Here is a 14,731-nt window from a genome sequence, read left to right as displayed (position 1 = left end):
TTATAATTGTGTTGACTGTCTTATGTAATCTATTGAGTATTATACTGATAGTGGGAAACAGAATGGTTGTGTGTCAGTTGTTTACCCTTGTGATGGTATAGCTGACTAGGAGCTGCAACTCACTGCCACTACTGGGCATCACAGGAGAAAGTCATACCACATGGCCTGGGAAAAGATCAAATTCAAATCACAGTTTCTACTCAAAGCATATCACTTCTGCACCATCATAAAGTAAAAAAAAAAAAAAAAAAAGCATTAAGTGGAACCACTATAAGTTTGGACCATATGTATAAGGAAACACATGGCTCTTCCCTAAAGCTTGAGCCAAAATTGTCGATTTTTTTAATTAGATTTTTTTGGGCCTTATTTCTTGTCTCCTTCCAAGAAGAACTAGACTGGTAGATAACTCTGTCTACTCCTTGTCCTCATCAATCCCTGGTATATACATTCACCAATCCCTTCCTCTTATCCCAGTCTGTTTTCGCTCTTGTTTTAACCTGGAAAATAACAAAACCCTAGAATGTGAAGTCAACAGGAACTTAATTTAAAATCGTGAAGGATGAATGATAACCTATATGAGAAAAGAACCTTAAAAAGAACAAATATATGTGTATGTATAACTGAATCGCTTCACTGTATACCTGAAACTAACACAACATTAGTTTAGTAAGTCAACTATGTGTGCTAAGTCGCTTCAGTCATGTCCAACTCTTTGTAACCCTATGGAATGTAGCCTGCCAGGCTCCTTTGCCCATGGGATCCTCCAGGCAAGAATACTGAAGTGGGTTGCCATTCCCTTCTCCAGAGGAGCTTCCCAACCTAGGGATGGAATCTGGGTCTCCAGCTTTGCAGGCAGATTCTTTACCATCTGAGCCACTAGGGATGCCCCTAAAATCAACTATACGCCAATAAAAGGAAAGGATTATTTTTTTAAAAGTTGGTGAAGGATGATCAAAAACAGACTTGTGGTTACCATATGAGAAACGAGGTGTGGGATGGGGGGGCCGTAGGGATAAATCAGGAGATTGAGATTAAAATACACACACTACTATATATAAAATAGATCACCAACAAGGACCTACTGTACAGCACAGGAAACTCAAATATTCTGTGATAACCTATATGAGAAAAGAATCTGAAAAAGAATGAATATATATATATGAATAATATACATATGTATAACTTAATCACTTTGCTGAACACTTGAAACTAACACAACATTGTAAACCAGCTATACTCCAATAAGATTTTTTTTTAAAGATGATGAAGAATGAGAGGACTAATGAGTATGTTTATAACAAAAAGAACTGTATCCTATCCGTCCTGGGCTGTTGCCATCAAAGGCCTTTGGCAATCCTAAGCTCTGTAGTTTAAATGGCAGAAGACTCCTCCAGTGTTTTTACAGACTGCTAGAGTGGGCTCCTGGAGAAGGCAATGGCACCCCACTCCAGTACTCTTGCCTGGAAAATCCCATGGAGGGAGGAGCCTGGTGGGCTTCAGTCCATGGGGTCGCTACAAGTTGGACACGACTGAGCGACTTCACTTTCACTTTTCACTTTCATGCATTGGAGAAGGAAATGGCAACTCACTCCAGTGTTCTTGCCTGGAGAATCCCAGGGACGGGGGAGCCTGGTGGGCTGCCGTCTATGGGGTCGCACAGAGTCGGACACAACTGAAGCGACGTAGCAGCAGCAGCAGAGTGGGCTCCATGATACCTCCAAATGATTTTTCTTTCCATTTCTTTTCCTAGATTTTTTAAGGCACACACCACCAGATTATGCCCTCGCACTGATCACCAAAATTATGCTTTGCAACTGCCCTTGTTAGTGCCTCAACCATACCAAGACGCGTTGGTACGCGTCAGTGTTCCTGTCCAAGTCTTCAGATCCTCTCAAGGTTGAGTCCCAAGTATGATAGAAGGAAGGAAATGGTGATAGTGTTGTATGGTTAGCAGTAAGTCCCAAGGTATTTGAGTCAGAACTGATGAATGGAACTAGAGAATCTTCCAGGCCTGCTATCCTTCACCCTCTGGAATCTGGAGAGGGAAGTGTCTATTGCAGCATTACTGGGTGCTCCCCGTAGAGCAAACAGGAGCACAGACAGGTGGGTGGCTGCTCAGCTAGCAATAAGCCAGCCACTGCCACTCCCCAGCTCCCCAGCCACTTGAAAGGCTAATGCTCTAAGGGGAGAAGAGCTGTATTCAGAGCTGAAGGAGGCTGAGAGGCCTGACTACAGTTGATCAGTCTTTCCCCATCCCTCTGGCTGCCATTGGCGATAACCGAGGCTGAAATTTTAGCCACCCGCTCTGTGGGTTGCACACTCCCCCTCTGCCACTGACCCCAGGCCTGGGCCTGAGCCCATTGCGTGAGCTGGGAGCAGGGGTGGGGAGGGGGGTGTTGGCCTCGCTGACAAAGTCTATTTGGAATTTCTCAAGGTTGTGGTTTGGGGCTTCAGTTTGCCACAGAGCGTGTCTGACAAAAGAAGAGAGAACACTAGAAAGAGAAAAGGAGCCAAGGAGAGCACAGAGGAAGGAACTGGAGGAAAACTGAAATAGTCCTGCTGTGATTTCATTGGCCATTCTCTTCCCTCTTCCTGAGTGTGAGAAATTCCCACTCTGGCTGTTCCTTATCATTATTTTCCCTTATATCCTATGTCTATTCTAGCTGCATCCATCTCTCTCCTGCTGTCCCATGCATACACGAAGCTCAGTCAGTGCCTAAAGGCCTACCTCCATCAAATTCCCAAACCAAGAATTCCCAGTGTGCAAGTGAAAATTTAGGACATCAAGTTTTGCCATAAAGTACTACCCTAAACCAATACCCCTTCCTCTCCTTACTACCTTGATGCTACCTGATTTTGAGGGTAATTGGGGGCAGATATAGCTATTGCCTAGAGGTATGAAAAGGACTATTTCTACATCTCCTGGCCAAGGAGATGACCTGACAGAGTCAGCATCTTGCAACCCCATAAATAATCAGTTATTTGTAAAGTTCTAAATTTGTGCTACAACTTCCTTTTTTGAATTGAAAGATGATTGTTTATTTTCAATGATACTTGACTAGGAATAGAAAGAAAGTGGAATTGAAATAAAAGAAGTTCTGTTTTCTCTAGATATGAGTGCAGTCGCTCAGTCGTGTCTGATTCTTTGCGACCCCATGGACTGTAGCCTACCAAGCTCCTCTGTCCATGGGATTTTCCAGGCAAGAGTACTGGAGTGGATTGCCATTTCCTTCTCCAGGGGATCTTCCTGACCCAGGGATCAAACCCGGGTCTCCCGCATTGTAGACAGACGCTTTACCATCTGAGCCACCAGGGAAGTCTCTAGATATGGTTATCTCTTAAAGGAGCTGTTTTGCTGAGATTAAGTGCAGAAGAGCTCTGAATAAGGAAAGACAAACTACATATGCAAATAATTCAGGGGGGTAGCATGCTGATTCTGCTGGTTTCCAGAGCAAAAAACTCCCAATTTTGAGCATAGGAATCCTTTATATATGTTTCCTGTTAGTCTCGCATCTATCATCAAGTTCTCCAATTTGGAACCACAGAGAAAAGCACCTGCCATTTTTGAGTCCAGGTTCAATGGTGAGACGTCTTCAGGACCTGAAAATCCCAGAACAGAGGTGACCTCACTGTGTAGGGTAGGTGTCAAAACAAACCACAGCCAAAGAACCAAATCTGGCCCTGCAGTCCATTTTTGTGAATAAAGTTTTATTGGACATAGGCATGCCCATGAGTTGAGGAAAAAAGGAAAATCCAAGCCCTGTTATAGGGCAGTGGCCAAGGCAAAATCTGGAGGTGGGGCACAGAGAACCTGAATGGGGCCTATGTTTACATCTTGAGTCCCTCACACCTAGAAGTCCCCCTGCCCCACCCAGTTTTTTCCACACTAAAAATTGTCAACTGAGTCACCTGAAGACCATTTCAAATCCTTTCTGGAATGGGGCATGATATACATAAAGTCACTGAGTGTGGGAGGGTAAGAGAATTCACCTGGAAAAGAAGCCAGGCTTGGGATCCCAAGTGTGGCTAGAAATATCACCATCTGTAGTCACCATTCCAGGAACTTAATTTATTTTTATTACAAACAAGAACCAAGAACAAGTCTCAGTACAATAAATTAGCCATTCCCACCCCTCCTGCTGAAGTAAGAAAAAGAGGCTCAGAGAGTCTTGGGTAAAATTCTTCCTTTGGAGGGTTCCCTTCAACATCTGAATGGGGGCAGACAGCTTCCCTAAGGGCCTTGACAGACAACTTTCAGGGTTTTAGAGTGCCCTGTACCGTGTCCCTTCCCTAAGAAAAACCTCTCTACCACCGGCTCCTATGACGGGGTCCAGGCTGCAGTAGAGGAGTTTGGAAACAGCAAATAGGAATGAGAGGTCTCTTTCTGGATATAGGTTGTATGGCTCCACACAATGCTGGGGCTATCCCACAAAAGAAAAGAGTGGTCAAGTTACAGGGACTCCTCAGCCAAAAGGAATATGAATATGAGAGTTAAAGGGACCCCAGGTTGGGTGGCTGGGAGAGCAACACAGTTCATCTTACTCCATTCAGGTGTTCAAGGAACAGAAGAGGGTGACAGCTCCCCCACAAGGCCCTCCTACTGTGGGGGAGAAAGCCACACATCACAGACTCCACCTGACCCAAAGCTGTTTCCAGGTAGACACTTTGAGCTGCCAGGGGCCCAGATTGACCCTGGACAGAAATCAGAGCAAAAAGCTGCAAACGTGGCCCTCCCCTGCCCCAGCCCCACAGTGAGGCTGACCCTCACTTACACACATTGACCCACTCTGTGACCTTGCACTCTTCACACAGCACGTAGCAGCACCAGTGGAAGCGGCAATGACAGCGCTCGACTCGGGTCTGCCGGAGCACGTTGTGCCCGCGGCCACAGCACAGGCTGCCACAGCCATCCAGCAGGCGGCTGGTCTTGTTGCAGGCCCGGCCCCGCGTGCCTGGGGAGCCCACAGTGGGGTCTCGCTCGCAGAAGTCAGGAGACTTCTCGAAGTAGACCAGCTCTCCTGAGAGGCGACGGGGCCGAAGGCGGGGTTGGAAGGCTCCGGAGTTGCGGTTGTGAGCATCAATGAAGATGGCCCGGCCCAGCCGCTCCCGCAAGGCTGTTCCCACTGCCCGGAACTCTGGGGCTGCCCTCCAGCACGTCTTGAACTGGCAGCTGCCTGACGTGCCATGGCACTTGCATTTCCGCTTCAAGTTTTCAGTTACCACCTAGAGCATCAGCGAGGAAGAAATGAGAGGGGAGGGCAGCAAATGGACAGAGCTCAGAGGCACAGGAGAGGGGAGGGAGCAGAGAGCACACAGGAACAAACAGAGGGAAGAATGGCGATGAACTATCAGAAGCGAAAGGGCACCGTGAGACGGCTAATGGCGCCATTCCCTCGTTTTATGTTGGGGAACTAAAGCCAGAGCAGAGAGTAAATTGCCCATCTTCAACAAACAGCTGGTTACGGAGATTTGGCTGGTAACTAGCTGGCAACAGGACTCAGCTCCAGTTGTCCTGACTCCCAATCCAGTGCTCTTTCCAGAGTGGACACTGGTAAACCAGGGAGTCTAGCCCAGAGAACCCCTAAATTCTAGGGAAGGCAGTGACTTGCTTGGCTCCAGGCCACCCCGCGGGTAACAATCACCCCCAACATCTCATCCTCTTATGCTGCTGTGCCCTCTCAAATCTAGCCAGGCCTTAAACGCCAGGGAGACCCAGGACAAGTTGCACACACATACCTGACGCCCCACCCTGTTGTTGTGGATCCGCATTCGTGCCTGGATGTCCCGGGGAGCTTCCCTGGAATCCAAAAAATCCCGAGAGAACTTCTCCCCGAAGTCCATGTCATGGTTACAGCCGCCCCATTCCCACGTGTCCTGGGGACCAGGGCTGGGACCAGAGCCAGGGCCCGTGCTGGGCAGGGAGTGGGGAAAGCTTTTGCCCCGCGATAGTGCCTGCAGCTGCAGCAGTTTCGCCCTCAGTCGATCCTGCTCACCACTGCCCTTCCAGCCACAGCCGCAGCTCACCAGCTTGCCCAGGCTGCAGGCGGTGGCTACTGCATGCATGACCCCAGCAGCCAGCATGGAGAAGGAAAAAGCGCTCTCTCGGAAACCTGGGGATGAAAGGGGTGTGGATAGGGGTAAGTCTGACAGGCCACTGAGAGTAAGGAGGCCAAAGGAAACAGCCAACCTGCAATTCCAGAATTTCCTGACTCCAGATCCTGCCATTTACCAGTTGAGTAGTTTGGGAGCAAGTCACAGGAGAAGGAAAGGAACCTAAAAGCACAGAGTCTCAGTTTCCTCATCTATAAAGGGAGAGGATGAATTGAGATGATCCCTGAGGCCCATTCTTGCTCTGTTTAAGTCTGGGGTTTTCAGGTGTGGATGAAAGAGCTAGGCTAGAGGGAAAGACCCCTGGGGATGAGAGATGACTAAGAGAGAGTCCTTGAGGTCTTTGAAGATATGTTCACTTAGTTCTATATCTGAAAGCCTTAGAAATTCCCCAGCCCTGCAGGTGGGATGGAAGCAGAAGCCTTTGGTTTTGTGATGTTGTTGTTTTTTTAATCAGGGTTATTTAAATCAGTCTTTTCACCAACTTACCCTCCACCAACCCCAAATCCCCAAAGTGTTGGAGCTGTGGAGCTGTCCTTCCTCTTTCCAGTTTCTAGTTTTATATTTGCCCATTAAGACTGCCCCTTATATTTATCCTAACCTGCTATTACTCTATAAAATGCTGGGAGAGGGAGAGAGGTGGAGGTGATTCTCCCTAAGGTCCTCTTAAAATGTTGACTTCTTTGTTATGTTTTGGAGGTCACAGAGGCTCAGGATGACAAGCCTTCCTCAGGCTTAGATAGACAAGCTTCTCATTGGGCCATCAAAGCCTTCCCTTACACCAGGCCCTGTAGAAAAGCAGCCTCCCTCTCTGGAGCCCTAAGTGGATGGGAGCACCTCCTTAGGGGCCAGGCCTCTCCCATCCCAGGATGCAGGGCTCCTGGCCCAGCCTCCTGATCCCCCAACCTCAAGCCTCCAGGGGTGAAGCTGTTTGCACAAGTCTTGGGAATTCCCCCACAGATGGCAGCTGCCTATTAACCCCATAGTCCCCAAAGTATTGCCCCCACCCTTGGGCTGAGCCCAGGATGGAAGTTTACTCCTTGGGGCATGGCCTAGCAAGAGACAGTGATGCCCTTCCAGACCAAGGCCCCCAGGCCAGGCCCCACAGTGACCTGTTCTCCGCACCTCCAGCGCTTCTTCACCTGCTCAAGTGAGAGCCACCTGGGGCCCCCACATCACTGAGGAGGGGGATGCTCCCCGGCTTCAAAGCCACCGGGGTCTTTGTTCCCAGCTTCTGCTCCTGGGAACCCCAGTAATTAGGAGAGTAGGTTTAACCCTTAAACGGTTGGGGGCGTCACCCCACCCCCGCTGAGGCTATGGGGACACCAGCCTGGGCTTGTCCCATGCAGAGAGGAGGGGCAGAAAAATTGGGGGACGAGGAGGAGGGGGGCGTTTAAAGCTTCTAGGGCTGGGGGCATCTCTTGCTCACAGGTGCAGCCGAGATCAGCTGGGCGGAGGCAGGAAAGGGGGGCCCTGGGGTAGGGGAGCAGGGACCCAGCTGCCTTGCCGGCAGCGCGCAGGTGGAAGTCTGAAGCACGGGGCCCCAGACGGGCGGCCAGACCCTACTCCGCGCAGCTCCGGGGGGGAATTCCCGGAGAGGCCCCTCCCAGAGTGGTGAACCAGCCCCTTCCCGCCTCCGCTCGCGTCGGCGAGCCCCCCGCCCCCCAGCCCCGGCGGCGGCGCAGACTCGCCCGGTCAGGCTCACCGCGCTTGAGGATGGCGCTGTGGTGCGGCAGGCGGCCGCCGCCCTCGAGCGCCGAGCAGTTCCAGCGCTGATCGCGCAGCTGGTGCTGACACTCGTGGACCGCGATGTGCAGGCCCTGGAGCGCCGACGCCGTCACGTCGGGGCTGCGCAGGCACAGGCCCAGCTGCCGCTTGCTCAGGCCCGACAGCGTCAAGCAGACTGTGTTGGCGGTCAGCGGCGGCTCGCCGCCGCCCGGCAGCTTCAAGCCCAGAATCTCATTGCCGAGGGCCCTGGGAACCGAGAAGGCGTCTCAGGTCTGCGGTCCAGGCCTTCGCGCCCTCTCCGACGCCTCCCGACCCGCCTCTAGCCCAGGGCTTTCTCTCGCGGGCTGGGTGACAGAGGGACCGCTCACCGACTGCACAACGCCAGGAACAGGAGACCGGCGAGGCCCGAGGGCGGAGGCCGCGGCCGGGGCTGCTCCCGCATGTCGAATCCCGGGCCCGAAGGCCCCGATGGGCAGATCGAGCAGGGCCTGCAGAACAGGGACACTTAGGGAGTGCTCTAGAATCGCGTGGCTCACCTGGGCAACCGAAGGATGCCCAACTCCGGCTCCTAACTCACCAGGGCCACCCCGCGGACCCTTCTCATCCTGCTCAAACAAAACAGTAAGATCACGCCCTTGATTCCCAGGGTACCTGGGCCCTGGAAGAACAGTGTGGGCCTGGAAACTGGGACTTACGCCAGCGTCCTGGAGCTCACCCAGCCAGACACAGTGCCCGGCACACAGACACACTCACGTGCAAACAGCTGGATAGTCTCACAAACAGCTCTCCACTACCCTGTCCACCGCTCCCTTTTCAAGGGCCCCAAGACTGGCTTCCCAGGCCCAACACAGCTTCACCCGCTCACGCTCAGGAGGCCTGGGGGCAGGATTGAGAGGGGCCGGGGGTGGGGGAGTGTCATCTCCAAGTGCCATCTAGCAGCTTCCCTGAACAGGGTGGGGGAATGGGCTCCCCATCCCGCTCTGCCCTTCGCAGCCCCAGTAGGGAGCCAGGGGAGGCTCCAGGTGCCACAAGTCTGGGAGGGGACCTTGCTTCCCTCTTGAAATGGGCCGTGGTGCCGGCTGCTACTTTTCCTAACTACATGTTCCTCTCCTGGCACTGCCCGTCTGGTCCCCACCAGGTCCCCAGCCTCAGCCCCCACCCCTCTGTTCTCCACTCACTGCCCTCCAAATCTAGGGCCACTGCTTTATTTGCTAGGTCTTTATCTCTGGCAATATCCCGGGCTCTCTCTGCATCTCTGTGCCCCCGTGGGCGGATGCATGTCTGTCTGACTACCAGAGTGCTTGTCGCGTCCCCGAGTGCAAGTCCCTGCCCTCCCTGCTTTCCCAATTCCGATTACCTCCAGCTGCTCTGGGGCCGAGTCTGCCACCGGCGCGGTTGGGTCGCCTGGACTCGGGCTGTTCAAACCGTGGGGAGACTGCGTCGGGTTCTGGCCCCTCGGCAGAGCCGCATTCTTCCAGGGCAGGGCCACTCCTCTCCGCCGCTTCCCCAGCGCCGCCGCGGCCGCCGGGAGGAAGGGAGGGAGGAAGGGAGGGAGTGATCGAGAAAGCGAGCGAGCGGGCGAGCGCAGAACTGGGGTCTCTGGCTCTACTCGCGCGGAGCTCACCGGCGGCTCTGCCGCGGCTGACAGAGCTGCGGCCCCTCCCCGAGCCCGGGGCATCCCCACCCCACTCCTCACACCCCCCGCCTTGACCCGGGGAGCCCAGCCGCTCCCCCTCCTCCCAGCGTACTCACACACCCTCTCCCCCGACGCCTGGGTTTCAGGCTTGGCCCCACCGAAGGGGGAGGTGGCCAGAGTTCCACTCACCTGCTCTGGGACCGCCAAGGCTGCAAGGAGGGTGTGGTGACCCAGACTAGAGAGCCAAGCCCCTGGTCCCCAGTGGTCATGTCTCTTTGCCTCAGTTTCCCCGACCGATAGCTGAGTGACTGGAAGGTGCCTTTGACCAGATGAAGACCGAACTCAGATCGAACTTGCCTGGCTGGACGGTCTTGGTCTCCGCGCGAGAGCCTGGGGAGAACGCGCTGCAGGGCAATCTGAGCTGGCGGGAGTAGCTCCCTTCTGGGTGGCTTGGCTTCCGCCCACCTCGGAGCCCTACGCCTGCCCCTTGGGAGGGGTCAGCTCTGGCCTCAGAGTTTGGCTCTGGCAGAGGTTCCGGGAGCTCCGGAGATCTTCAGCCTGCCCCTGTGCTTCCTTGGGCTCACAGACATCCTTGCCAGCAGAGGTCCCCTGCCCTTCCTAAGATCCCAAGTCGCCACTCCGGGGTGGCCCATATTCCTGCTCCAGACTCTCAGACTTGCTTCACGTGGAAGGAGGAGGAATCCCAAACTGAGCCCAGCCTGAGGACGGCCAGGCAAAGAGTCTGATCCTGGGTTGCACAGACGGAGGCAAACCACCCTAGGGAGTTCCAGTGGCAGCGAAGGGGTTAGGCGCCACTGCGCTCCTGCCTGACTCACCCTCCCAGCTCTAACCACTGTGGGCTATTTTTGCCAGAGAGGGGCCCCAGGCTTCCCAGCCGCCCCCCGCCCCTGCCAGACCGCAGCCCAAGGCACGGCTGGCCCCGCGCGCCTGAGGCTGGCAGTTGACTCAGAGACAGGCCCCCCGGGGAAGCAGAGCCATGGGGTTGAAACCCACAGCCACAGTCATCTCTTCCTTGGTAGTGGCCATGCAGCTTTCCTGGGCAGCCAGCCTCTAGTCTGTGTGGCTGCAGGTCTTGCCCTGGGCTGCAGGGGGCACCGCTGTCTAGGGGGCAAAGCCGTCTGAGAGAGATTAATAACTTTCATCTGTTGGGATATTTATTAATCACCTTTATGTGCCAGGCCTCAGGCAGGCTGGGGAGGTGAAAATACCCTAGTTCCTGACCCTGGACAGCTGTGATCAAAGAGGGCTGCTTTTCTCTGCTTTCCCATCTCTGGGTGGAGAGGGGAGTAGAGGAGAAGAAGCCCTACAGGAGAAGGGGCTCTTGTCCCTCCTTCCTGTTTAGGGGCCAAGAACCAAACTGTGTGTGGCTTTTGAGACCACTAGAATCTGCACCCTATCTTAGTAGCTTTTGGATCCTGTCCTTGTCCTTCCTGCATGTCAGCCTGGAACTTTACCTAGGTCGCTGGAGGAGGGGGACAAGGTTTCCCATGCTCTTGGACACTCGCATTTTTCCATGTGACTCCAAGTCTCCCTCAGGTTTCAGACTGCTCCTTGTCGGGCTGTGGTATAGTCAGGTGCCAAGGAAGGGCTAGGGTCACAGCTACTACCACAGATTCCAACATCTTAGTGACCCCCGGGTTCCCCAGGCTGGCCTGTCCCGAATCCAAAGACCCATACTCCTGCTTCCTTTCCCAGCAGAAGCCCAGCTCTGGGACAGGAGGCCACAGGCAGGCAGACTGGGTGGCCTGAGCTGGCCCCCAGTGCCCTCGGCCCGACCGGCTGGCCTGAGCACTGACCCGCAGGCGGCTGGAGGGTGGTGGGGCAGGCGGGGCCTGGAGAGGGCTGTGGGTACACACCCATTGCCTAATACCCCAAGCACGCGGCCAGCTCCAGGAAAGGAGAGGGGCGGGAACCAGAGAGACCTTGACAAGGGTTGGGGCCGTGACAGCAGGCGGAAAGTGAGGGGCTGTCATTACTTCAGGGAGGGAGTGGGAGCAAGCTGGTCCCCCTTCCCCTGCGGGGAAGAGTAGGGGGCTGACTTCCCATCATAGGGGTGGACATATCAAGAGCAATCTGAGAACACTGGGGCTCTATAGGGCGGGGGTCAAAGAAAAAAGTGGGGGTCCCTGGAGATTGGGGGATCCAGCAACCGAGGCGGTGGCTAAAACTGAGTGCAGCCTCGAAAGCCTCCTCCTCCTCCTCCCCCCATGTTTGCCTTGGCCCGGGGTCCCGGGTGACTCATCTATTGCTGAGCCGCTGATAGGGGCGGCCAGGCCCAGGGAACCCAAATTATAGGCCCTGGAGGGATGGATGCACCCGCGGCGGCGGTGAGCTCAGCTGTGCTGCCCACCCTCCGCCTCGCACGCCTTCTGCTGCAGCACCCTAGGCCACCACCCGGAGGCACCAAAGCGTTCGCAGCTGACTGCACTGGACTCCAGAGAAACCCCCAACACTCAGCAGTTGCCCCCAACGTATCAGTAAAATTACCCACCACAGAACTTTGCACCCTTCTCCACCAGAGGCTGATGCCTTCCCAGCCCAAAGAGGGAGTGCCACCTGCTGGTGCTTCAAAAGAAGGTAGGCTCCTCTGGCCACAGCTCTCAGCCCTGGTCCCCTGCTTCCTCCCCAGAGGAAAGCCCCTCTCCTATTTTAAGAGGGTAGTTTACTACTGACTTTCCACTTTAAGCCTTTAAAGGTATCCATGGTCAAAAGTGATGCAAAAAATAAATAAAGCAGGGTAAAGGAGATAGGTGGCGGAATTCCATTTTATATAGGGGGAGGAGAGTAAGGGATGTGGAGGAACAAACACATGGAGATATCGGGGAGGGGCATTCCAGAAGACAGAAAAGCAAGTGCAAAGATCTTGAAATAGTTACTTCCTTGGTCTGTTCAAGGAATTAGCAAGGAGGCCAATGTGGCTGGAGGGAGGAACCTGCAGGGGTTTTGAAGACAGGAGAACAGGAGTTTTGTTTTCTGGGTTTTTTTTTTTAATTGATTTGACTTTAAAAAGTATTAAAAAAACAGACAAGTCAAGGATGGCTCTAGTACTCTGATCCTCTGCAACTGAAAGGACGGATTTGCCATTCACAGGGATGGGGATGACTGAATAAAGAGTAGGTGCAAGTGAATAACTGGCAGTTTAGTTTTGGATATTGTACATTTTGAGATGTTTATTCAAGTGTTACATGTCCAAGTTCAGAGTTCAGGGCAAGAGATAAAAGTAGGGAGTATGAGACTGTATAGTTCGCCAAACAAGTGAGTGCAGACTGAGAAGTCCCAGATTGAAATGGGGTGCAGTCCCATGAGTCATGTAGAAATTGGGTGCAAAGGTGGACCCAGATAAAGAGACTGAGAAGGTGAGCAGTCAGGGAGGTAGGAATAGTGTTCCAAGAATCAAGTGAGACTATTTCAAGGACAAAGCGTTCAACTTTGTCTGCTATTCCTAAAAAGTTTGTTAGGATGAGGACTGAGATTTGACAGTAGAGCAAAACAGAGGTCATGGATGATTTCGAGGAGGAAATGCAGTGGGTTCAAAGGTGTGATGAAGGTGGTGGAAAGAGAGAATAAAAAAATGAAACTGGCACCAGGGTGATTAAAGCAACACTTTGAGTTGGGCAGTAAAAGACAACACAGAAGTGGGGCGCACTTAGGTGGTAATGTGAAGTCAAATAAAGTCGTGGGGTTTTTTAGATGGGAGACATTACAGCGTATTTGTAGGCTGATAGGTATGATCCAGTAGAGAGGTAAACTGATGACACAGGAAAGGAAGAGAAGACAATCAATAGAGCGATGATTTGATCTAAATAAATTTGGGCCAGGTCCTACAAAATTTGACTAGACCTAGAGCCTTTCCACTCTTCCCTACTATTCCTGGTGGGTGGAATAGTGGAACAAAGGATATGGAATCCTTCTTTCCTCCCTTCCCACTTATGCTTGTCACCAGTGGCCACAGACAGGACTGCCCTGTCTTCAAGCCCAGCTCCCTCCTCCATGGGGTTTTATCAACCCACTAAACCAAAAGATGTGACCCAGGCCCCAGTGGGAAAAACTCCTAAGGGACAAAGGGCAAGCTGCCCATGATACACTGTCTACTTACTTGAGCCATCTGTGCTGGGTGGCCTACTCAGGGGCCACTGGCTTTTAGACCTGTGGAAGATGCTAAGCTAGTACACCTTGTCCCTCAGGGTCAAATCCTTGGAGGTGTCAAGGGCGTGGGAAAGATATTCCCCTCAAAAATAACCTCCATCAGGTTTCATTTGGGTTAATAGTCACCCTTTTAAAATGCAAGTGCCCCAGGAAGATTCATTAAACTTATCAGGCATTTATTCTTTAGAGTGATTTTCCTGCACTGGCAGGGAGGCCTGATCATTTCTGGGACTTGGAACTCTTTGGGACCAGGCCTGGTACATTACTCAGTCAAAAAAACATCCTAAAGTCAGGGAAGATGAAAAAAAGATCAAAATGGAGGCAGGAAGATCCTAAAGACCATTTTTATTTATCTCCCAGTTTGGGGAAGGGCCCCCAGCCTGCTATTGCTGCACAATCACAAGCAGCCATTAAGGTGGAAAAAGCATGGGGTGTGAGTCAGAACAGTCTGGGTTTTAACCTGGCTCTACCATTCATCCCTTTATTAGCTCCGGGGTCCATGGAAAACTGCCTAATCTAGTTTTTCCTTTGTAAAATGGAGAGAGAGAGGAGAGATGTAAAGGAGGAGATCCTCCAGGGGCAACCTGCGTGTGTTGGTGAGGCCTGATAACCAAGCTGGCAGTGCCCCCTATATCCCACACGGGGAACAGCAGCCACTCCTTCTATAGGAGGCAGAGGGACCCTGAAGCTGAGAGGTTGTAGGGAGGTGTGTTAGGGTTAGGGTTAGGTATCCCAGCATGGTGAGAGTGAAGAGTCAGGGTTTTAGGTGGAGAAGACAGAAACGGTAGAAAATTTCAGAAAGAAGCAGAAACATGGATTCACAGGTTCTCTACTCTGGGTTCGGTTTAGCCAGCAGCCCTTCTGCTCCCGGCCCCTCCACACACACACCTGACATCTAGTCCAATGCCTGTCTTTTCTGAGCCCAGCCTCAGAGTCTCCGCTGCTCCAGGCCTCATCCGTTATGCTGCCACCTTGGTTACAGGTTTTGTCCCCCGCCCCCAGTGACATGCACAGGTTGACACAGGCCAGGGGGTGACACACTATGGGATGACACGAGGCCCACAGGGTAAGAGTGACACACATGTGCATATT

The 14,731-nt window shown here is 52.9% G+C and overlaps 1 protein-coding gene across 1 annotated transcript; it reads right to left on the bottom strand.

The window, feature by feature from the left end:
• WNT10B (Wnt family member 10B) lies at positions 4,055 to 10,173 on the bottom strand. Its single transcript, XM_018047850.1, has 5 exons — positions 9,194 to 10,173; positions 8,205 to 8,324; positions 7,814 to 8,082; positions 5,737 to 6,110; positions 4,055 to 5,223 (listed from the first exon to the last, which is right to left on the bottom strand). The coding sequence occupies exons 2-5, from the start codon at positions 8,276 to 8,278 to the stop codon at positions 4,765 to 4,767; spliced, it is 1,176 nt and encodes a 391-aa protein (XP_017903339.1). The 5' UTR covers positions 8,279 to 8,324; positions 9,194 to 10,173; the 3' UTR covers positions 4,055 to 4,764.

This window comes from Capra hircus, chromosome 5 (genome assembly GCF_001704415.2).
Source record: "Capra hircus breed San Clemente chromosome 5, ASM170441v1, whole genome shotgun sequence".
Taxonomy (NCBI): domain Eukaryota; kingdom Metazoa; phylum Chordata; class Mammalia; order Artiodactyla; family Bovidae; genus Capra; species Capra hircus.
This window is presented reverse-complemented; position numbering and strand designations above follow the sequence as displayed.

Excerpts from the sequence above, each read along its gene's own strand:
- WNT10B (XM_018047850.1), bottom strand. The coding sequence starts at position 8,278 with ATGCGGGAGCAGCCCCGGCCGCGGCCTCCGCCCTCGGGCCTCGCCGGT. Across the intron at positions 6,111-7,813 it reads CAGCGCCATCCTCAAGCGCG|GTTTCCGAGAGAGCGCTTTT; the intron begins GTGAGCCTGACC and ends TTTCATCCCCAG. Across the intron at positions 5,224-5,736 it reads ACAACAGGGTGGGGCGTCAG|GTGGTAACTGAAAACTTGAA; the intron begins GTATGTGTGTGC and ends CTGATGCTCTAG.